Source organism: Stomoxys calcitrans, chromosome 4 (genome assembly GCF_963082655.1).
Source record: "Stomoxys calcitrans chromosome 4, idStoCalc2.1, whole genome shotgun sequence".
In the NCBI taxonomy this organism is placed as follows: Eukaryota; Metazoa; Arthropoda; class Insecta; order Diptera; family Muscidae; genus Stomoxys; species Stomoxys calcitrans.
This window is the reverse complement of record NC_081555.1, coordinates 178,022,599-178,046,942: the sequence shown is the minus strand read 5'-3', so window position 1 is coordinate 178,046,942 and position 24,344 is coordinate 178,022,599. Positions and strand designations below refer to the sequence as shown.

General features: G+C 34.3%; 1 protein-coding gene across 17 annotated transcripts in view; it reads right to left on the bottom strand.

The window, feature by feature from the left end:
- Nucleotides 1-24,344, bottom strand: part of LOC106088495 (disks large 1 tumor suppressor protein) — a 94,064-nt gene that overhangs the window by 8,377 nt on the left and 61,343 nt on the right. For 5 of the 17 annotated variants that reach the window (XM_013254044.2, XM_013254024.2, XM_013254031.2 and 2 more), the window contains 7 exons: nt 22,785-22,998; nt 22,282-22,698; nt 20,261-20,363; nt 19,460-19,534; nt 15,887-15,931; nt 6,217-6,300; nt 28-177 (listed from right to left, as the gene is read on the bottom strand). In XM_013254044.2, the coding sequence (XP_013109498.1) occupies nt 28-177; nt 6,217-6,300; nt 15,887-15,931; nt 19,460-19,534; nt 20,261-20,363; nt 22,282-22,698; nt 22,785-22,998 (1,088 nt within the window). Of the gene's footprint in view, nt 1-27; nt 178-6,216; nt 6,301-15,252; nt 15,449-15,886; nt 15,932-19,459; nt 19,535-20,260; nt 20,364-22,281; nt 22,699-22,784; nt 22,999-24,344 lie in introns of those variants that run through there. The other 12 variants (XM_013254027.2, XM_013254050.2, XM_013254051.2 and 9 more) reach the window with 9 other exon arrangements.

The window sequence follows — 24,344 nt, the reverse complement described above, 5'->3', positions numbered from 1 at the left end:
TATAAATGAGGTCTTTCTCAAACTTACGTGGCACACATGATCCAAATTTATCTGGATATTCCGATATAAGATCATCATTAATGCGATCCTTTAAGGGACCCAAGATTATGACGGGTCTCGTGTAATTAATCGATAATCTTTGTACGGCCTCATACGATAGGACATTCTCTTCGGATGCTGTAAATGTATAGGTGAGAAATGATTTATGCAAGGGAGCTGAAGGGAATACAAGCAGATATTTGCAAAATACTAAATGTATAGAGATGTATGTTTTTGTTGTTGTTTTTTGAATAACATATTTTTTTAGATAAAAACAAAATAAAAACAAAAAAGAAAATAAAAGTTAGAAAAATTTGTTACATTAGACTGTAGAGAGACGGTGTTCAAAAATTAAACATTATATACTCTTGTATATCCAAAAGCAATAAAGCGTATGTTTCTTGTTTTTTCATCTTAGCATTGGATCGTTTTTTTTCGATGAGTTTGGTATGGGCAGTATGTCATCTGCGTTTACGATACGATATTCAATAATCAGTGTGGGTGTGTTATATTAAACGCAATTAAATCATAAAAAGAGCATGAGTTGAAAGGAATAGAGATTTGAAATGTTAAAATGTTACATTCACTATTAGTTAATCAGAGTGGGGACGGGCGGATTGGTTCTGTGTGGAGCAAGAAGGGGGTTATACGGGGTTTCAAACGGTAGGATAGAACTTGGCAGTCAACATATGTTTTGGTGTATTCAAAGAGATTTTTTTTTTGGTTTTAGTGTGAAATAGTGAAAGTGTATGAGAGAGAGAGAGGGAGTATATGTATATCTCTAGGAGAGTTATTACTTATAACAATGTTGGTATTCAAAAATGTTTACGTGTGTAGTAACTGTGTGTTGTAGTAGTTTATTTCATTTATTAGGCCAGCAAAAAATAAACAAGTTCATTAAAATATAAGAATAGGTAGTTAGATTTTAGAAACATTGAATAGTACATCATCATCATCTTAACCATGGAAGTAGTACGAATGGTGTATGCATTAGGACAAGTCAAAACAAATCTATTTCAATCAACAATCTACAGACATCACATTACTTCAAACTACAGAAGAACACAGACACTATATGTAGAGAAGGACAGGTAGGTAGGTAAGAGAAACGAACCAACAAACGAACTATGGAGAAACAATCATTAACAAAAAAATTTAACAAAACAATACAAACACAAAAACCAAAAAAAGTTAAATGTCTTAAAGTAAAAGCCGTTTATATTAATAATATACCATAGCATATATGTATATAAAGTTATATATAATTGAAAAATTTTAAAAAAAATTAAAAAATTACAAACCCATAGGTGGTGTTCGTTTCAAAGTTGTGGGAATTAAACTTACGTCTTGTTTATAGGATTCAAATACAAAATTATAAACCAAAAAACAATCATTAAGATGTCATTTTTGTTTTATTTTTTATCTTACTGTTTTTGTTTATTTATTTTAGGTATATGTATGTTATATATATATATATATATATATATTGTTTCTCCTTAATCAGAGTAAAGTTTTTGTTCTGTGTTATTTATTTTTTTATTTTATCAATGCTTACAAGTTTCTGTACGAATGTTAAACTACATTATGCAAAGGAAAATACACTTTGATATCGAAGATATCAAATGAATTGATTTGAACTAACAGTAGCCCATATATGAAAAAAAATATATATTCGCATATACCAAAAAAAAATTAATATTTACTAAAATCGAATTTTGTGTACCGCAGTATCGAAATTTTAACCTGTTATTTTTATTGAGAATTTAATAAAAAAAAAAAACTAAATCAAACTGCAAATTTGTGTTATTAAAATGTGATTAAAACAACATTAAATAGATTGATCCAATCGTTTTTTTACGATAAAAGATGTTACATAAAACTGTTAGTGGAATTTTTTTAATTAACAATTGAAAAAGATCTCAAACCAGCAGGGCCGAAGCTTAGATACCCACAACCAATAATATATGGATGAGTATATATATATGGATTTCTTTAAAGGAGTCCAATCACCGGTTGGAATTACACCATGGTAATGGCATGTCCTTCATCGGCAAGAGTTGTCCCCTCAGTGTTCAACACACTACTACAACAACAGCAACACCAAAGCTTACTTACGTACTTCAACAATTCAATGCTAAAATTCGTTGAGAATTTAAAAATTCACATACAAATTTGGTAGTTTGTTTTTTCTACGAGTTATTTTTGTCTGTGTATCATCAGAAAACAAACTCCTCGAGTCATTCAATACCAAACGAGGTTTCAGACAATAGAAACAGGAGGAGTTTCTGCAGTGGTTAAGCTTGTGAGATAAGGAGATAAAATCTGTTCATAAGAGTCAACGTTTAGGGACTCAGCTGAACCCAAACAAACCTTCAAGGATTAACTTCAGCAAATACTGAAAGAAACGCAAAAGTAAACTTCCTGCTCGTTAAAAAACATAAATTGCGTATGGAAACCAGACTGATTAATGCAAATTTTTAGCTACATATTTTTTTTACTTTTATTTGCACGAGAAGCTGGTACAATACTTTGTGGATATCAAGGCATTCGCCGGGCAATAAGTAAAATGTGTGTACCACCCTTCCAAAATTTCAATTCAATCGAATGAAAAGTCAGCTTTCTTTGCACTCAAGAAATGGTATGCAATTTCTTATAAATCACTTTATGCTTATAGTCACCCACAACACACTACACAGAAAAAATAAAAATTAGTTTTAATTACGAAATTAATTGATACAATTAATTTATTAATTGAAACTTCTTCAATCACAAAAATTAAAAAGGTGATTGAAAAAAATTTTAATTAAAAAAATTATTGAAAATTTTTAAAATTTTCAATTAATTTTTTTATTGATCCAATTTTCCGATTTCCGATTTTACATATTGCCTAGACCACTAAAATTTGTTTCTTTTTGTCACTCTACTCGTTTGCCAACTGAATGAAAACAGCTGTTTTCCCTCTATAAAATCAGCTGTTTTCAATGAATTGGCGAACGAGTTGAATGACAACCAGTTATAGTCCGATTCGGACCATAAATGAATTGAATGCTAAACATTGTAGAAGTTATTGTGTAATATTTCAGTACATTCGGATAAGAATTGCGCCTTGTAGGGGTTCAAGAAACAAAATCGGGAGATCGGTTTATTTGGGAGCTGTATCAAGCTATTGATTGATTCAAACCGTATGAGACACGTATGTTGAAGTTCATGAGAGAAACCGTTGTACAAAATTTCTGCCAAATCTGATTCGAATTGGGCCCTCTAGAGGCTTAAGAAGCCAACATCCCAGATCGGTTAATATGGCAGCTATATCAGGTTATGTACCGATATGCGCCATACTTAGCACAGTTATTGGAAGTCATAACAAAAATATTCATGCTAAATTTGAGACAAATCGAGTGAGAATTGCGCCCTCTAGAGGCTCAAGAAGTCAAGATCCCAAATCGGTTATATGACAGCTATATAAGCTTATGTACCGATTTGCGCCATAGTTAGCACAGTTATTAAAGGCATAATAAAACATCTCATGCAAAATTTCAGCCAAATCGGATGAGAATTGCGCCCTCTATTGGCTCATGAAGTCAAGATTCAAGATCGGTTTATATGACAGCTATACCAGATTATGAAACGATTTGAATCATACTTAACACAGTTGTTGGAAGTGATACCAAAACACTATGTGCAAATTTTACCAAGCTCTTGATCGATTCAGACCATATTATACACGTATGTTAAAGGTCATGAGAGAAGCCGTTGTACAAAATTTCTGCCAAATCTGATGAGAATTGGGCCCTCTAGAGGCTCAATAAATCAAGACCCAAGATCGGTTTATATGGCAGCTATATCGAAACATGGACCGCTTTGGCCGATTTACAATCCCAACCGACCTACACCAATAAAAAGTATTTATGCAAAATTTCAAGCGCCTAGCTTTACTCCTTCGAAAGTTAGCGTGCTTACGACAGACAGACGGACGGACAGACGGACATGGCTAGATCGACTTAAAATGACATGATGGTCAAGAATATATATACTTTATGGGGTCTCAGATGCATTTTTCGAGGTGTTACAAACAGAATGACGAAATTGGTATACCCCCATCCTATGGTGGAGGGTATAAAAAGAAAAAACAGTTAATGGCCTTGATCGTTATTGTTTAATTGAAAAAGATTAAATTTTCAATCACATTTTATATATAGAATTTTTTAAGATGCATTTAAAAAAATTGTTGGATCAATTAACTTTTTTAATTGAAATTTTAAAAAAATTGCAATCACGATCGTAATTGAAAAAAATTTTAATTCAATTAAAAAAATGTTGAATCAATTATTTTTTATTAATTATATACATTTCAATCACGATCGTAATTGAAAAAAGTTCATATTGAATTAAAAAAATGATTGAATCAATTAATTTTTCTTTTTTTAAAAATGCCAAAACTTCAATCACGACCGTAATTGAAAAAAAAAATCCGGATTCAATTAATTTGTTAATACTCCTTAATACTCCTTAATAAAGGAGTAGGTAATTTTTTGCGATCTTAGTCTTTAAGTCATTGCAATTTGCAAATTTTACCCATGAACATTTCACTAAGAAACAGGGGCAAACTTCTCACATATCAATGAGTGCAGTCCGATTCAAGTTTAAGCTCAATGATAAGGGGCCTACTTTTTTTAACCGAGTCCGAATGGTGACCCGCAGTGCGGCGCCTCTTTGGAGAGAAGTTTTATATAGCATAGTACCTTACAAAGGTTGCTAGCATTAGGAGGGGAAAACCACCGCTGAAAATTTTTTCTGATGGTCTCGCCAGGATTCGAACCCAGGCGTTCAGAGTCATAGGCAGACATTCTAACCTCTTTAACTTATTATTATTATATATTTTGGATATTAAACATAAGAAGTAGTTTATTGTAATTTGTTTAAATTGGCCACTGCGTGGATTCAAATTGCATTATCTGAATTAAATAAAAATTAAAACATTTTTATTTTCAATTAAATTTCTGGTCTTGCAAGTTGGATTTTGCCCATCTTTAAAAATAGAAGTTGGCTATACCTGGTACTTTGTAGTTGTCATATATAGCTAAACGCGTCATTCTATTTGATCTTATGCAAGTATGTTATGTATATAGGGCTACATAATTCGTTTTTTAGAAAAGGTATATCAAATATTTTGTGCAAAGAAATGTTTTATTCCTCTTACTCAAAGCGTAAACATTTTACAGTCATCCTCCTTTAGAAACTTTTAGAAGATGAAAGCTATTTGAAGTATGGAGCAACATTTGTGATATTTAGACGCATGGACATTTTTTAAAAATGTTCTTTCTTAAATATTAAAGTTTAATTAATTTTATATGTTTGCTCAATTTTTTTCAATGCTCTACAGAATAACAAAATATACAACTAAAACGTAGAAAGGAATCAAAAAATATCAAATTAAAGAAGAAAAAACTATATTCAAAAACTCCCTATTAAAGTTGGAGAGGAAGTAGCTAAATAACATACTACAGGCGGAATATGTCTTTTCTTAATAAATTAGACAAAAATTTAAAACTCAAAAGAAAACAATTTTAAACACAAATTCAGTCAATAATTTAAAATTAACGTTTGTTTGTGTGGAGGAAAGACAAAGAACAATGGACAGGTGAAGGAAAATACCAGTAAATTTGCATATTGAACATGGCGAGCCCCAAACGCCACAAAAATGTTAAAGTAACAAAAGCTGAAATTGCAGTCGGAGGTGGTTTGTTACAACGAAAAATGCCTACCAATTACAACTTGAGGAAATGTTAGATATGGCCACATGCTATCGATTTTATTAAAGAACAGAAAATTTATCGATTTTATCACTTACATTATGGCGTTTAAAGCTCGCAATAGAATGGCATAAGAACAATACATATATGATATGAATATCCAGGTGCTGGATAAACTCTCAAATTATAAAATCAAAAAATATATATTAGGGTTGCCCTTTTTTCTACTAACAAAAGATTGTGTAAAGGATCGAATAGAACAACGTCTGAAATTTTGTCTTTGATTTCTTTGTTAGTTGTTATTGTGGTTATTATTATTTATTTAATTCGATATTTAAGAGTTTAAAAGTTTTTGGTTTAAACATTTGCTTGTCTTGTTTGTTTCTTGTGTTGGTTTCATTTGATTTTTAGTCGCTCGACTTACTATAGTCAGCATCTTTATTCTCCAGGTAGATCATGGTAATCTGTTCCGCATCGGGTAGTTCCACTCTATAGATGATTTCGTTGCCTTCTCGTTAAGTCAATGGCAGACAGACAAATTGTTTGGTTAGTAATAGCCATGATGATGTCGTCAGTCGTTAGATCGGTGCAGGTTTATGGCAAAGGTGGCGCATAGGAGCATTCGGATAAGTTTTTTGGTTATGTGTTTATAGCACGACGGGTAAGTAGCAGAGCAGTATAGCATAGTGAGCAAGTAAAATTCACAATTGGTAATTGGTTGTTAGTCAAAAGGTCAAGGATTTCACAAACAGTTACAATTCATATTAAGTAACATTTTTGTTTTTATTATATAAAATTCATTAACGAGACATGAGGAGTTTGTTTTGGTTTGGGTGGTGTTGAGAAATAGTGTTTGGTTTTGGTTTTTGTAGAACAACATCAAATAGAAGAGTTGTTGCAGGAAAATGTTATAAAAAGAGAATGAAGATAAGTCAAAGTCAAAACAAGTAGGTATCGCAAACATTAGTATTAGAGAATAATAGTTTATAGAGATAATCGTTTGGGGTTGTTGATTATGTTTAACTTTCCGATTGTTTTCCATTATTTTTGTAAAAATTAAAAAAAAAAACAAAAGTAATCAAATTAAAAATCAAAATGTTAGGAATCTATGGGAGGAAATCTTTTCTTGTGTTAATTTTGAGGGTCAAAGAGGTTATACGACAAGTTTTTTGCCATCCCTATGTGGTAAATTTTTAATTCTAATGTTCTTACATATAAGGCTTGAGTAATAAGTAATTCTAGTTTAAACTATATATCAGATCTATCTGTTTATGGTTAGATTTGAACCATATTAGGAGCGGGTGTAGAAGTTTAATGGGCAGATATATTCTAAATTTCGTCGAAATTCGATAAAACAGCGCTATAGAAGCTCAAAGGGTGAAATATACAAATGGTGGGTTATGTAAAGTCCATAGTCATGCTTAAACTATGGATAACAATATGTACATAACTTCAGTTTAAGAATCAGGAATATAGAGTAGCTGACATGAAGTTTGACCAATCAATACGACCACTATTTTTATTCAAATTACCAAAAAGGTTTAGAAGTTATGTTGATTGCGGGATCCACCCACTTAGGCTCGATATGACCACCATAGCCCAGCACGGGATGCTTGTGAGCACCACACAAGCTGGAACATTTGGGTCCGATCTGTGTGGTGTTCATTGCTGTTACGAGAAGCTTAGCTGCGAGCTACCGGTCGCGTCCACAGGCTGGGGATAGTGGAATGCTCCATCCGTAACTGCAGTCGCGGACAATCAGCGGTATCGCATGGAGAGTCTAAGTGAGAGGTCGGGTGGCCCCAGCTCTTGCACACATACTGAGTGCCTACGATGTTCGATATGACAAGGCGAGTTATTGGTGCCTTTAAAAAACAAATGGCCACCCTGTTCCCGCGGCGATCGGTCCTTTGGACCGGAACGAGCTTGCTCACCTACAGAAGCTTGACGAGGATCGCCACCTGCATATGAAAATGTGTTTACAACAACAACAACAACATGACCACCATATTGATCGTCCCCGCTACAAGCAAAGATTGTCTTTGGAGAGAAGAAGTGGTGACTCTACTTTATTATAAAATAGTAAAACTAGTGTGTGACCTTCCGAAACACCCAAAATTAAGTATGATGCATGACTTGAACCTAATAAAAAACAAACAGTAAGGTAAACAAAGGTGTAAAAGTCGGACGGGGCCGACTATATTATACCCTACACCACCGAGTCTACATACCTACTACGTAGGTATGTGGAACTTTTGCACACCTATTGGGAAGTCAAATAAAACACTTCTTGTTAAATTTTGTAAACATCGGACCGAAATTGTGCCCACTACAGCCTAAAAGGACATATCGGCTGAAAGTTTTATATAGGAGCAAACCTAAATCTGATTCAATTTTGCACACGTAGTGGGACGTCAAATAAAGTACCTCTTGCGAAATGTTGTAAAGATTGGGCCAAAATTGTGATTTATGCAGTCTTAAAAGGCCATATCTGACGAAAGATATACGTATATGGAAGCAATAACTAAATACGAGCAGATTTTGATGAAATTTTGCGCACGTATTGAGACTTAAACATCTCATAAAAATGTTTGTCCTAACAAAATGGACTATGCAAAATTGATGGTAATCGGACAACAAATGCGACCTGCACATTGATTACAAGAATTGAATCCATTACTGCTAGCAGATATATTGCAAATGCGAACTTTGTAATATGGAGATATTTAAGGTCTTTCTTTGGAAAAGAGTAAAATTTGATGGAATCGGACAACAAATGCGTTCTGCACCTTCTCCTTCTTAGCGCTGCAAACAAATGCACAAAGTAGGAAGTCCCCATATCAGCACTTTTGTCAACTATATATTAGACATTGTCACCAAATTGTCTATAATCTTGCCTACATTGTTTTTATTGACAGGTGACAAACTATTTTTTCAATTGTTTTATTGAAAATAGTTTTGCTGATTCATAAGTCTTTTCGGAAAAAAATATACTAAAAAATATTTTAAACAAATCAATATAGATTTAAGCTAATTTTAATGCCTTATTCAGCTAGTATTGAAATTGAGTGAAAAGTTTACGGACTAAATTATAAAAAAATATGTATATAATGTCCCTACTGATATACTATCAACAATAGATCATATATCCCGTAATGTCTCTACATATTCCCTAACGACTTACTATTGACAATGTCACTATTGACTTCTGAATATAAAAATGTCTATAGCAAAAAGCATGGGCTTGGGTACAATTTGTAAGTAGTTCTGGTGACAAAGTCAGCATATATCTACTATTGACATTTCCTAAAAGGCTCTTCCACAGTAGCGGTGTAGAGTATAACAATGATCTGCGTATGGTGAGACTGATCAGGCCAAGTGCATTATGATATGATTGAGAAGGACTTTTACATAACCCAGTTCCATAGGTAAACGAGTCTCTGGAGCAGAAAATTCCAATTGTAGAGCCACAAACGATGTAACAATTCCACATACTCATCAGACCAAGCGCCAAAAATTACTATTTTTATGGTCCGCTATCCAACCACATGAGTTTTGACCATGAGCAGAATCTTCAAAATTGGCTCTATCTTAATTGGGTGGAGTTTTTAATATTGTATAAACCACGCATTACTTATTACTTTACCCTTGATATCAAGTGGTTCTTAAAGAGTGATATAATTTCTGATAGCACAAACTGTTACTCACTTTTTTATTCTCCACACAACATTTTGTTAAAATATCATATCAATATGTTCATTAACGCGTGGGATAACATAATAAAATGAGTGTTATTTTACTTTGGTTTCACTTTCAGATGTGAAAAATTACTCAATGAAAAGTGTTGTGAAGAATCCACTGCATGAAAGCGAACTTGGAAAAACGTCCATACCACATCCTCTTTAATGATTGCAAAGCGCAATTGTAGATGTAAATAATATAAAGTTTATCACTCTTCGAAAAACACCCGGTATATAAAATTCGAAAATTTTCCAAATTTCTCAAAATATTGGATGGCAAAATCTTTAAAAAAAAAAGCAATCATAAAGTAACCCCTATAAAGAGAAGGATGAGCTAAAGACTTTACTAGAAAATTTTGGGGTTTTAATCAAGCAGGGAAATGAGTTTGAAAAAATGTGATGTCTTCAAATATTATAAATTATTATAATCTGACTTAATAATTGGAATGCAAATGTTGTACTACACACAAGTTAGAAAATACCTTAACTTCTCACAAGACTTTAGAAATAGGGCGGTAAAAACTCCAAGTTCGGTAGTGGATAATACCTTTTTGCTACAGCATGCTTTTGTATATATGTAAGTTTAATAAAAATTAACTACAATTTCATACTATATAAAATTGAAATCGTTTATAATTATAATTATACTATTCTTTCTATCGTTAAACTATTATCTCATGACAGCTGTTTTAATGCAAAAATAACAATAAAACTTTTTTATTGACTCCAAATCGGATAGAATTGCGCCGTCTAGAGGCTCAAGAAGTCAAAATCCAAGATCGGTTTTTTTTGGCATCTATATTAAAACTTGGACCAATTTGGTCCATTTATTCCTCCGAAAGTTTGCGTGCTTTCGGCAAAAGGACGAACATGGCTAACATGGCATGGTTGGGACTTAGATAACCATTTCGATGTGTTACAAACGGAATGACGAAATTAGTATACTCACATCCTATGGTGGAGGGTACAATAAGCCATATTTCTGTGCCAATGTATTCAAAAAAAAGAAGAGGAAATCCTCGAAGGTATTTGGGAGACACCACAAATTATTTCGAAATACCCTAAACTTTTTTTGGCTCAAGGAAGAAAGGTATTGTTTTAAAAAATATCGGTTCAAATTTACAATTTCATTATATTTATAATAAAACTACATTATTGCTAACAAAATTTAATGAAATGCCTGTACTACAAAAACTTATCCGGAACTTCTTAGATGTCATTCTCATTGGACTGTAAAGTACTTAAATAAAACAGATCTATTACATGTCAACCCAACCTTTGTTTCTTCGGATTTCTTTTAGCCAAATCTAGCAAGAGTTTTTTTCTCACAGTTATTGTTTTGGCATAAAGCTTAGGGCCATAAATTACGGTTCAATTGTGTTGAAAAAATTTGTAAAGTATAGAAATAATTTTTTGTAACTTCTGGCACCGTTTATAGCAATATTAAACGACTATTTTTTATTCAACGAAAAAAGTGCAAAATGCAAGCATCATATCGCAAGCAAAAAACAGCAGATTCACACATGTTTGAACCTAAATTGTGGGATTTATTAGAAAAGAAGAATAGGCAGTTTGACCATCTTGTACAATTCCTAACATCTTTGGTGCTAACATTTAGTGACATGACCTAATCAGTGTTGCCACTCAAGAAAATTATTTCCTACCAAAATTTAAGAAAAATCCTACCAAACTCAACTAAAACCTACCAATTGTTCTAAAAGCCAAAAATAAGGTATATGTTTTCATACCCGCCACCGGAGATAAGGCCATTTTGCCATTCCATTTGAAACACTTCAAATTGTAAATTTTCAAAGCTACAAACGATCTTGTACCGTGGTTATTCATAAAGGATCTACCCATGTCCGCCCGCCTGTTTGTTTAAATCACTCTATAGCCTTAAGTTCAAAGGTGACCTATATCTTCATAGAGCACCCTTTATACCCGTATATTTGGGCCGATTTCAATCCCCTGAGACTTTTTCAGTAATTAACTTGGTATTTATATGTTCATAAAACCTACCAAAAATTGAGGTCAGCCTACCAACCTACCAAGATTATAAAAACCTACCAAAAACGGCAGCACTAAATCTTTAGAGCTAACCTTTAGTGAACCCTTGTATTGCACATTGGTGCATATGATTACTTTTCGATAACTATGCCGTGCATCATACGCCATACGGTGTTTAATTTTCATGCAAAAATACTTGGCACAGAATTGTTTGAAAATTAAATCACCAAACCATGGGAACACAACTATAGACATACCACACATTTCTGACATACAATATGAAGAAACTATGGCTTATGCTGATGAAGTAATTCCATTTTTAAACAGTGCTAAACACAATTTTGACAAAGTCCTACATGTGTTTTTTTTTTTCAAACTTAGGTTAGGGTAGGTTAGGTAGAAAAACGGAGGCACTTATTAATCCGCCCCATGCCACTATGGACATACACCTGTGCCAGTAATCGGCTTGTTGTGCGCTCTAAAAACTATAAAGTAAAGTAAAATGTGTCCCGTTATGATACCAATAGCTATACTGACCTCCTTCTTGCTTACTTTCAGTAATAGCCTCGTCTTCTCACGATTGACGGCAGTCCTCTGGCCTTAATCGCCAAATCGTCTGCCCTTTCATTTCCCCTTACTTCGTTATGGCCCGGCACCTAAACGATGCGGATTTTTCCGTACTCAGAGAAGGCGTTAATCTCCTTCTTACACTGCCAGACAGTTCGTGACCTTACCGTCCTGCTTGTTATTGCCCTTATGGCAATTTTACTGTCGATAAAGATTTTCACACTCGACGTCCTCGCTTTAGCACCACACCACTTCACGCATTCCGTTATCCGCCCGCAGGACCGGAGTCGTAGCGATAAAAAAACACATTGTTATACCGAAACTTCGGAATATGTTATATTTATGACGACTTTTCCTAACCCAACACCATTGTACGGGGAATATTCCGATTATAACACACTTAAATATCTTCTTGGTTAACTCGGTCTTCAAGTTGTTTTGTTAAAATCACAAAGAGTTCCAACGAATCAAACTACCACCATAAAAATTTGCAATGGTTGTTTTCAGTTGATGGTACAAGAGTTACTTTTTCCCGGGATTTTTCGGGATCGGGTTCGTGGAAAACCTAGTGGAAACCCCAAGTTAAAAATGGAAAAAATTGATATATTTATGAAGCTACAGTCATTAAATTTTTCCGAAATTCTATAATCAATCAATGTTTCGATGGCCGCAATCGTAAGAATTTTGCGAATTCAATTTTAATTTATGTTGCGGTAATCGGAAAACGCAAAATTTTTCCGATTTTCAACCGATCAGACTTGCTACTGCAATTTGATAATAAATGCACTGATTTCTTTATAATAATCCATTTTTATGAATTTTAGCGTAGAATTTTGATATATTTAACAATACTTTTAATTAACTCCTATCGCTGTTGGTATATTTTGCTAATTCATTGCAAAACACAGAAAAATAAAAGCTGATAACAGTAAAATGTTGGTTAAGTTCGAAGATGGGCTATATCGGACTATATCTTGTTATAGTCCCCATATCGATCTACCGACGTAAGGTCTTAGGACCATTAAAGCTGAAATTTGGGATAGTGAGTTGTGCTAGGCCTCTGGACATCCTTGTTCAATACAACCCAGATGGGTCCAGATTTCGATAAAGCTGCCATAAAACCGATCTCTCGATTTAAAGTTTTGGCCCCATAAAAGGAGCATTTACTGTCCGATTTCGCTTAAATTTGGGCCCCTCGACATCCTTGTTTAATGTGGTCCAGATCGGTCGAGATTTGGATAGACCTATCTCTCGATTTAAGGTCTTGGGCCCATACTAGGCGCATTTACCGTCCGATTTAGCTAAAATTTGGAACAATTAGTTATGTTAGGCCCTCGGTATCCCTGTTTAATTTGGCCCAGATCGGGCCAGATTTGGATATAGCTGCCATATATACCGATCTCACGATTTAAGGTTTTAGGCCCATAAATGGTGATTTATTTACCCCAATGCGCTGCGTTAGGCTCTTGTATGGTTAAGATCATATATTTCTATATATTTGCCGATCTCACATTTTATAGACTGATCACTCAATTTATGGTCTTGAGCCCACAGTAGGCCCATTTAATGTCCGATATCGCTGAAATTTGGGATGACAAGTTATGTTAGGCTCGTCCACATCCCTTTTGAATAAGGCCCAGATCGGGCAAACATTAAAATAAATTTATAAAATATTTATTTTGAAGTTCATATTTTTATAAGGCGAATTCAAAAATTAATTGACATATCAAATTCCATCAGCTGTGATGATGCGGCCACCGTATTAAATACTTAGATTCATTGTATCGCCACCGAAAAGACAAAATTCAAGGCAATGCAATGCCAGACATTAGAATGAACAAAATAAGAAGCCAACATGCATGACAATAATGGGGGCAAGGCGGGCTGAAGAAGTTCCCTCCAACCTGCCATTTCAAGCCCCTATTGTAGTCAATAATGTCGAAAGGACTATGTGCTTATGTTTAGCCATAGTCCTGCAGCTACCCCCGCAATTTCAGGCAAATGCTCAACTCAAATTTTCGTGTAAATCGAAACAGGCATAAATAGGTACATAAAAGAACTCAAGAGCAGAACATGTTCTTGCTCATTAGAATACATCATTGAACTCAGAGTTTTACATGAACTTGTGTGTGAGTGAAATACAGTTTAACCTCGATTATCCGGCCCCTATTAACCGATTACATCTGTTCTTTTGGGTTTGGACCTCTATTAACCGGTTTACCTGGTTTACCTCTATTATCCGTACTTTAAATAATGCTCCCTCTATTAACCGTGTTTACTTCTATTATCGGTGTACCACACACATGATTGTTGGATGTAAAAATTTGGGATTCTCCAGTATGATGTGCTGTTGTATCTGATGCCGACAGAATACATATGGCTAAGCAAATCGAAGAATACGAGAATGATAGGAATACCGAAAGATCAGAATCGGGAAACCCAAAAGGTCTATAAACCCCCACATTAACTCGAGCAATAGAATTTCTTGAAAGCACTAGAAATTCATAAATTTCAAGGCAAGATGTAATGCAAGTACATCGCATACAAACTAATCTACTATCTACTGGCATTGGTAGAAACCAATAAAATTACATAAAAAATTTAAGAAAAAAACCCTGTTAACCGTGTTTTTTGGATTTTCAGTCCTAACCCTTTCAGACTCCCCGTACGCGATCGTGCTATCTGACTTTAATATGTCATAAATACTCCAAATATTTATTTACATGTTAAAACCGAAAACCTAAGTCACACACAAACGTGCTATGTCCTTTTCTCAGAATCCAGGGATCAAACATAACTATGACACAAAAATAAGCACCTGCTGAAAATTTCATACAAATCGGTGGAAGTTTTCTTTTCAGGTCTGAAAGGGCTAAGCTCGGTCCAGAGCTAGAGGTAAATGGAAACAATTTTACAAAATAGCGCTCTCAAACAAGTTTTCATGTAACTATTCCAGAATATTCCTATATATTCTCTTGTGACAAATATTTGCACTTCTTAACACCAAAAACCTATAGTTAAGCTTTGAAGATAACTTCTTAACTTCAACTAGTGGCGATATGATGAATTGCAATAATAGGAAAAAATTTCATAAACCAAAAAAAAAAAATTGTTTCATTTAATCAACACGATAATTTTTTAAATATATTTCCTTTTTTTTTTGAATAAAATATAGAGAAACAAACAGAAACATAAGCGCGAACAAAGGAACAGTAATAAACAAAGTGATAATCGAATTCGAGTTGAAGGTCGAAGGTATGAACTTCAGCAATGGAAGTAAAGAAAATTAAACAGCAGTTGAGATAGAGGTAGTGATAATAGCGGTATTTGGTAGTACTAATACTGTGTGTTAAATTCGAGAGGCAAAGAGAGATAGAGGAGGAGGAGCAAAGTATTACAATGTAAAATTGCATGGTTGAGGAGAACAAGAAGAAAAGAAAAAAAAACAAAATAATTTAAAAAATCATAAATTTGAACTACTTTTGAAAAAAAAAACCAAAAAAATATTAACTCATTGAAAAAGTGTTTCCTATTAAATTTCCCAATTCTCCCCATCATAAGGGGAATTGAAGAATTTACACCGTTAGGAAAAGCCAAAATATTATTTTTTTTTTATATCGATAATAATAAAAATTATTTATAGAGTAGATAGAATAGAAGAGATTGTAGAGAGTAGATATTATAGAGACTGAGAAGAGAGAGGGCGAGTAGAGTCATAGAAGAATTTTGGGGTTGGGGGCATAGGGAAGAGTAGAGTTTGTTTTATATTTGTCTACATACCTCCTTCAGCATTGGCATCATCTTGTGTGTAGCAAAGCATAAAAGCTGAAATATCGAAAGAATTAAGAAGAAAAAGAGAAAAGACAAACAGTTGATATGATTTCAGATATTTCAGTAGAATAGTTGGGGTGGGGCAAACGAAAAGAAAGTTACAAATAAAATTTTGGATATAAATTTGATTTTTGTTTTGTTGTTCATAAATCAGATGAATGGTGGTGGTGTGGTTTGAGATGGCAGAAAGATTATGAGTTTTTGTTTAACTGATTGTCTCTTCATTTACGAAAGCAGTCTACGAGGAAAAAACCACTGAAATTTGAATGCTGGTTTGCTTGTTTCTCTACTGATGTTGTTGAAAGAAATAGGAATACAGAATAAGAGAAAATGAAAATGCTGAAACTTGCGCCTCGATGAATTCAGCAAACAAACCATTTTTCGAGCATATCTTAGCACATATCGTTTATAAATAAGTTAAATATTCTCTAGAAATGAAATAATATTTCTCATAACAGAAAATAATAATAAAAAAAAAGTAAGGAAATTTTCAATTGAAGAAAGTGACATGATGTAGAAAACAAAATCAATTCGGTGTAAATGGCTACGCGTAGTTGTGTGTTGTTCTTGGCAGACAGTCCAACGTGAGATCTAGTTAAGTAGTGGTTAAAATGGTTGATAGTGGTGTTGGTGTCCAAACAAGACCATTTGTAACAGCGATGATATAAAATATATTAATATATGTATGTATATAGATATTAGTTCAGTAATAAGAGTGCCTCTATAACAAGCCTGAATAATGTTGGAAATGACGACTACTACTTGGTTTGCACATGCAAAAGAATAAAAATATCCTTTGAGAAAAACAATCAAGAGCACAAGTTGTAAAGCCTGTGCTGTTTTGTTTGCTGCAACCTTTTTAGTGTACAATAAATAGAATATTAAATCCATATAAATATATATATTTATTTATGTATGTATGTATATAGTGGGCATAAACCATTTCCCTCTTCCTTAACTACATACGATTGTGGTTTTCAATAAAAACACCATAATAAATCCAAAATACATCATATTCCGCATTCTCCCATTAAAAAAAAACACACACAATTACACTATGCAACAGTAATTTCACTCTGGTCTTAACACATTTTTCTCTATATACAAGAGATCTGATAAGAAAGAAAAAATATATAAAATTTACTTAAACATTTGAATGAACACAATAATACTCCCTCGAACAAAAACAAAATTAAACCAGTAAGGAAAGGCAAAAGTCGGGCAGTGCCGACTGTATAATACCCTACACCTACCCTATAAGTACAATGTGGGACTTATATCCAAAACTGTAAAAACTACGATTGTCAAATGAGAACATTATGGCAAATTACCCAAAATCTGACGAACATATATATGGGAGCTATATCTAAATCTGAACCTATTTTGACCAAACTCTATGTATATTGTGGTAGTCGTCGAGGAAAGCGTTGTGCAATATTTTGGCAAGATTGGTCAATAAATGTGCTTGATGTGACTCTACAAGTTAAAATCGGGCGATATATATATATATGAGAGCTATATCTAAATCTGAACCGATTTCCATGAAATTCACCAGCAATATTGAGAGTCAAGAGAAACTCCCTCCTGCCAAATTTCCAGAAAATCGGTTAACAAAAGACTATTTAATTGCAATATTACTGCAAATCGGACGAACATATATATAGGAGTCATATCCAGATCTGAACCGATTTTTTCCAATTTCAATAGGCTTCGTCTCTAGGCCGAAAAACATGCCTGTACCAAATTTGAAGACGATCGGATAAAAACTGCGACCTGTACTTTGTACACAAATTAACATGGACAGACGGACATAGTAAAATCGAATCAGAAAGTGATTCCGAGTCGATCGGTGTACTTATCAATGGGTTTATCTCTCTTCCTTTTGGGTGTTACAAACAAATTCACTAAGTTATAATACCCTGTATTCAGTTCAATCCCATGGCAGCCGGTTGTACGTACCGGATTGACCCGATGAAGTCCTTCATCGGCAAGGGCTGCCGCCTCAGTGTACAACACACTGCTACAACAACAACCCTGTACCATAGTAGTGGTGTAGGGTATAAACATATGTGGCAGCTATATCAGGCTCAAAAGTCAAATCCGGATATCGGCCTATAAGGGAGCTATATATCGGGTTATGGACCGATTTGTCACAGTTTTTAGAAGTTAGCGGCTTTCGACAGACAGGTAGGACGAACGTGGCTAAAACGACTGAGAATGCCAAGAGGATGAAGAATATAAAAATTTGGTTGAATCTCAGGTCAATATTTCCATGAGTCACAAAAGGAATGACGATATTAATATATCCCCATCCTATGGTGGGGGGTATAACAATTCAGAAGCATGTGCTATCTTAGCACAAAGATTTGCAACAAGCTGATTGCATGGACAAGTCCACTGAAATACGCCTCCCTATCCTGGCGGAATACTCTCTTTGTGACAAGGACTCAACAATGCTATCATTAGTTTGCTTTGAGGGTACTTTCAATAATCAAAAATCGACGTCATAAGTTTACTTATGCATCTTACTGACTTAAAAATAATTGCAGCCAGTTTGTGATCTATCGATCTACAGACACACATATGACAGCAGATGGAAACCCCAAAAAGGTGAATTGTCTCCACTACTCTAGAATGTAGCCATAATTCGTGTTACGCCACCTCTAGCATATGCGAACGATGTGGCCAGTCTAGGCCGAAATCAACTCAAAACGTTAGTAGGTATTTTTTGGGTACCTGATATCTTATCGGTATTAAAATGTGTAATGCTTGTTAATACAACTCTCAAAAAACTTTTTGTTTTTGTTTTTCAACTCCACTGTCTTTATGATACTATTGTTCACGAATTGGAAATTTATCGTTTGCCAATCGATGCGTCATTAAACGAAGTTTGGTTAAATGAAACAAATCTATTATCTGAACTTCGCATTATTCAACATATTTGTTTTTTTTGCCATTCGATGCGCCATTAACCGAAATTCGGTTAATGACACTTTACATTTTTCAAAACTGCAGAAAAATTTAAACAAATGGGCGTTTTTATTGATTTAACTTATTCGAATATGCCAATTTAAGAGATTTATTAACTTGAACATACTCGTGTTCGACAAAAGGGTCGAGATGATATACTAAAAACTGATTTGTGAAAGTTCCAAGGTGAGGAATTAATCTGGATTTAACTGAAATGTGCTATCTTGAAAATGATGACTTTGCTTAGAAATCGTCTCACAATATTTTTCGAATTGACCTTGTTTTCCTTTTCCAATATTCACACGAAATCTAAACAATTTCATTTTTTAGCTTTCTTGTTCTCTAGTTATAGTTGGTATGTAATATATGAAAAATGCTCAGGTGAGTAGACCTAGGTGCTCACTTTTTAGTCTCTCAATGTGTTGCATAGTGTGAATTGCATTACAGTGACATTTCTCCTTTGCTAATACTTAAATAAATAATACTCTGTACATACATATTTACATAATAGATTAAGTGTTTTAAAGAGAGAAGACGTTATAAACAACTTACGCTGAGGTTCGGTGGAATCGTTGTTGTTTAAATGATTAACATCAAGTTCACTATTACTGGCGGCAATTCCATTGGCTTTTTGTGGGGTTGTTTGTTTTGGGGGCCAATTTCAATTCAATTTCGATTTTTGCCCGCATTTACCCCAAGATACAGAGACACATACACACACATACACCATTATGTAGGGGAGGAGGGATGACGTTCGATCGATGAAGGGGTTTTTTGAGAAGATGACCATAATTAACGCAAAACACATAGAAGGGGACGGACAGATAATATCACAGAGAATTGTGAAGGTAAAGATGTGGCATTTGTTTTGTTTTTTTGCAATGAAGTGAAAATGTTGTTGTCATAGATTGTCAGTGGTAAATTGATATTGTTTTTGTATTCGTTGTTCGTTGTGGTGATGGTGGGAAATTTCACGGGACATTTTTGTTTTGTAGACGTTTACAGTTAATTGAACATAAAAAAACATAAAAGAAAACAAAAACATATATAGATATATTAAACATAAAGTAAAATTAAATAAAACAATTAAACGCTGTCGATAGTTAACAGAGATATGAAGAGCTAGAGTTTTGTCTCCCAAAATATATATTTTTTTTTGTTGTGTGCAAAAAGTTTCTCGTTAGATTTTCTAAAGTTGTTTCGTTTAATAAAATTAATCTCGATTTTAGTGTGCTTGCATAACTGCTTTCAATTAAATTTTCCCTTCCCTTCTTGGTTTTCGATTGTTAATATTTAAAAGGATTACTTTTGGTGTTTGACTAACATTTCTCCCCATATTGCTTAGATACTTACGCTCTTGATCACTTCCATCTTCGTTTCGTTCATCGCGACTCTTCATAAATGGAAATTTGCGCGAAAAAGTAAAATTTTTCTTTTTTCTATCGAGCGTTGATTGCTGAAAATAGAGAGAGTTGTATAAAAACCGTTGTACAAAGATCAAATGATATAATGTTAACGAAGACACTCCTTTAAAGCGTTTACAAAGTGGGAGGCATATATGGTTTTTGATTTGTCACTTTATTTAGTTGTGTGTGTAAAGCCAGATTGAAAGTATTACAATAGACTAAGCTCTAAACTACCTTCTCTTCAAATGTTGGTCATAACCATAAGTCTGGACAAAGTTTGTTATTTTTACTGTAGAGGCAGCACTGTTGTGAAGATATGCTTATCAAGCATTGCCCAGCTGACAATAACGGTTCTTTTTACTTTATTAGATTGTGAATGAATTGTTATTAAGGAATGTCAAATAAACCTATAACGGCCGATGTCTACGAATGTATAATTGGAATCATCTGATTGTCATCAAATAAATAGAGTTAATAAAAATGTCTCAATATTTGTGTTTGTTTGTCTATATTATAAGCTCTCCCACATTGAGTTGAGGTGCAGCACAATCACCATTTAAATGGCCAAACAAGCCTCATTCATAATAACCTATATCAGCGGTAAAGCCCAATTACTTTTTGCGGTAAAATCTAAAAAATTTCGCTCACCCATCCTAACAGGGTTTTTTTACCAAACTTTATCAGATGGATTTTAAATTAAAGGGATTGGATCAGATGGTATGACGCGTTTCGATCTCTTGGTAGGTTGTACTTATATATATGTGCGGCACTAGCCAAGCTCGAAACCCTGTCTGCTAGCTGTTCTTTTTCCAATAATTGCAAAATGTGGTGTGCAAAATGTACAGTGATCGCTATTTCGACCTTTCCGAGGGTCTCATCAGACTGTTTTGCCACTAAAAGATGTTATATTTTTTCCTTAATCACTCATTAGTGAGCAGTGTAATGATAGTGGCAAGGCCAGCGACAGCAAAGCGGTAGACTTTTTAAAGTCTAGATTAGGCCACATAATTTTGGAACGTTGACGTTGTCTAGCGTTTGAAGCCATCAATACAACTTCCAATAGATGCACAGAATCACGTGCGTACCATGGGAGTAGTACAATTTGTTGTAGCCAAAAAATCTACCATTACACGAAAACACATGCATTGGGAAAAGTACAGCTACTTTCCGATAGAGCGTGGTTAATGTGGTATTTGTATCACAGAGGCGTTTTCGCAATTTTGATTTAGGTAGATAGGTTTTAATTGTTTGTACATAATATTTTTTTACACTTAAACAACAAAGCCTTCAACTTGGTCTTACTTTCTTATGATTTTTTTTAGCATATGTTCACGAAATTTGGCACGATGTTTTATACTATGTCTGCTGCATACACGTACACGATTTGCACCCATATCGCCATTGTATGCTCATTAATATGCGATCTGTAACATGAATGTCTGATGAGTAATTCAAATTTGTTTCAATTAAAATTTTTATTGGCTAGGTTCGAATATACTCGTCATTTTTTTCTGTAGTGGCAGCACTGTTGTAAAGATATGATTTTCAAGCATTGTCCAGCTGACAATAACGGCTCTTTTTACTTAATTAGATTGTGAATGAATTATGATTTAGAAATGTCAAATAAACCTATTTTGAGGTTTCATTTTCCAATTTTGTGAATAGGCCAATGTCAACGAATGTATAATTGGAATCATCTGATTGTCATCAAATAAATAGAGTTAATGAAAATGTCTTAACATTTGTGTTTGTTTGCCTATATTATAAGCTCTCCCACATTGAGTTGAGGTGTAGCACAATCACCATTTAAATGGCCAAACAAGCCTCATTCATAATAACCTACATCACGATTTTCAAATTTGGAGTGTTAATTGAAGATTTCAGCATTTGTCATTTGATCTCTCTGATTATTTGTTTTGAAAACACATTGTACATACATATGTATGTAATAAGAAACACTGAACATACCTTATCTATGTTATTATTTGCACTAACTGCTTGACCTTGAAATTTAACACTGCGATCTCGAGCTCTCATCTTTCGCTCCCATCGCCGTTTCGATGGTACTATGCCAATTTGGTCATCCTCATTGTCGCCCAGAACGCGACGTGCCTGCCACCATTCATCATCAGAGGCATTTGTAACATGTAATATATCGCCATGTCGGAACGGCAAACCTCTTGATGGTAGGCCATCATCGCGGTTTGGATCATAATCGAATAGCGCACGAACATACAAAGAACGTTTTTGAGTGGTGCGCAGCAGAGTGCCGGTACTGCCAGCAGATAAGGCGGCTTGTTGCTTTAACTCTTGTATACGAGCTTCAAAACGATTATAGTCTTCTGGTCTATATTGGGCCACTAACGTTACAATGCCTCCAGATTTCTGCAAAAAAAGGTTAAAAGAAAGCATGAACACAATATAATTAAAGGGAATACTAGTTTGTTTTATATTGATGGATTGATGGATACCTTTAATGCCAAGGCTGCTTCCTCATGGGTGGCATTTCTCAGGTCTACATCATTGCAACTTAACAGCTGATCACCTCGTTTAAGTTCTCCTCCCAAGTCGGCAGGACCACCGGCCAAAACAAAGGACACATAGATACCTTGGCCATCCTCGCCACCGACAATGTTAAAGCCCAAACCTTGCGGTCCTTTTTGTATGGTTATTGTACGTGATTCTCTGGAAAAAGCCATTGCAAATTTGCCATTAGCTGCTATTGATAATTGTACTGAATTCAAGAAATGGCTAAAATACAACAAAATAATGTAATGAACAATAAACACGTCACTTGATATTTTTCTTATGACGATCACGTAGATTATTCACCACCACCAAGACTCGTCGCTTGGTGGTGGATGGCAGTGCTGCTGCTGCTGTTGAGACTATTGTTGTCGGCGGCTGTTGTTTGTGTTTTTGGAGCTCTTCGCAAGCTGGCCATAATAATGGTTTGCGTAGATTCGCTATACGTTCATCTAAATTTAGTAATTGCAATTGAAGACAACTCATTGTGGATAAAATAAAAAATATACTCTCCACTTCCCCAACTGTCTCTACCCTTCAAAACACTCAAACCAGTGAGTTGGGCAAGGCGGGCGTTGTGTTTTTTCAGGTGATTAATTTATTAAACACAAGGGATTCTTGGTAGCTAGCCAAAATATTGACACTTGTTTAAATTATTTGCAAATAAAAGTGTCTATCTACTCTGTCGCCGAGTATGGCTCTCAGAGCCGTGGTGAATGCGTAACTTATCAAAGTGGTATATCAAACTGATTTGCCAACTGTGTTTAATAACTTAGCAATGCAGAAAATTTGGATGGATATTTGCACGTGCCCCTGAATACCTGTTCGTACCTACATATGCATGTATGTATGTACATACTTATGATAAACGGCTCGGAGAATAATTGGTGGACGTTCCAAACGCTTGGCGAACATATCTAACATTAGTCTTATCTCTCCCTCTAGGTCTAATCTTACCCAAATAAAACCATGACATTCTTTATAGCAGTAGCACAACATTTTCTAAATGGTATCTAAAAAATAAGCATCCATGTATACGAGGATGGATCACAAAATGGAGATATTATTCTGTTAAATGAATAATTGATTGTGTATATCCATGTATATTTTTATATTGGTTGAAAAGTACATATACGTACAATACTGACATGTGTCATTACAATATAGATTCACTCTTGACGATGATATAGTTTCTTCTCTCTTTCTAAAAAATAGTATTTATTAATAAAAACCTATATTTTATATTTTGAAAATTAGTTATTAAAAACTCTACGTTCAAAATTAATATTGAACTTCCAGAGGTATGGCATTTCACGAGTGGCTTCAGTAATTGATAATGCGGTAGCATGCAATTATAACAGTTTTTTTTGGTAGAAAATGGATGAATAAAAGCCATAGGAGCCAATTTTATTTTAAATAAATAAATAAAGAACTTCATGGACAACAGACGAAGAATGTCTCGAATTTGATGAGCCAAGAATCTCAAAACGCTATTCGTAAGTTCT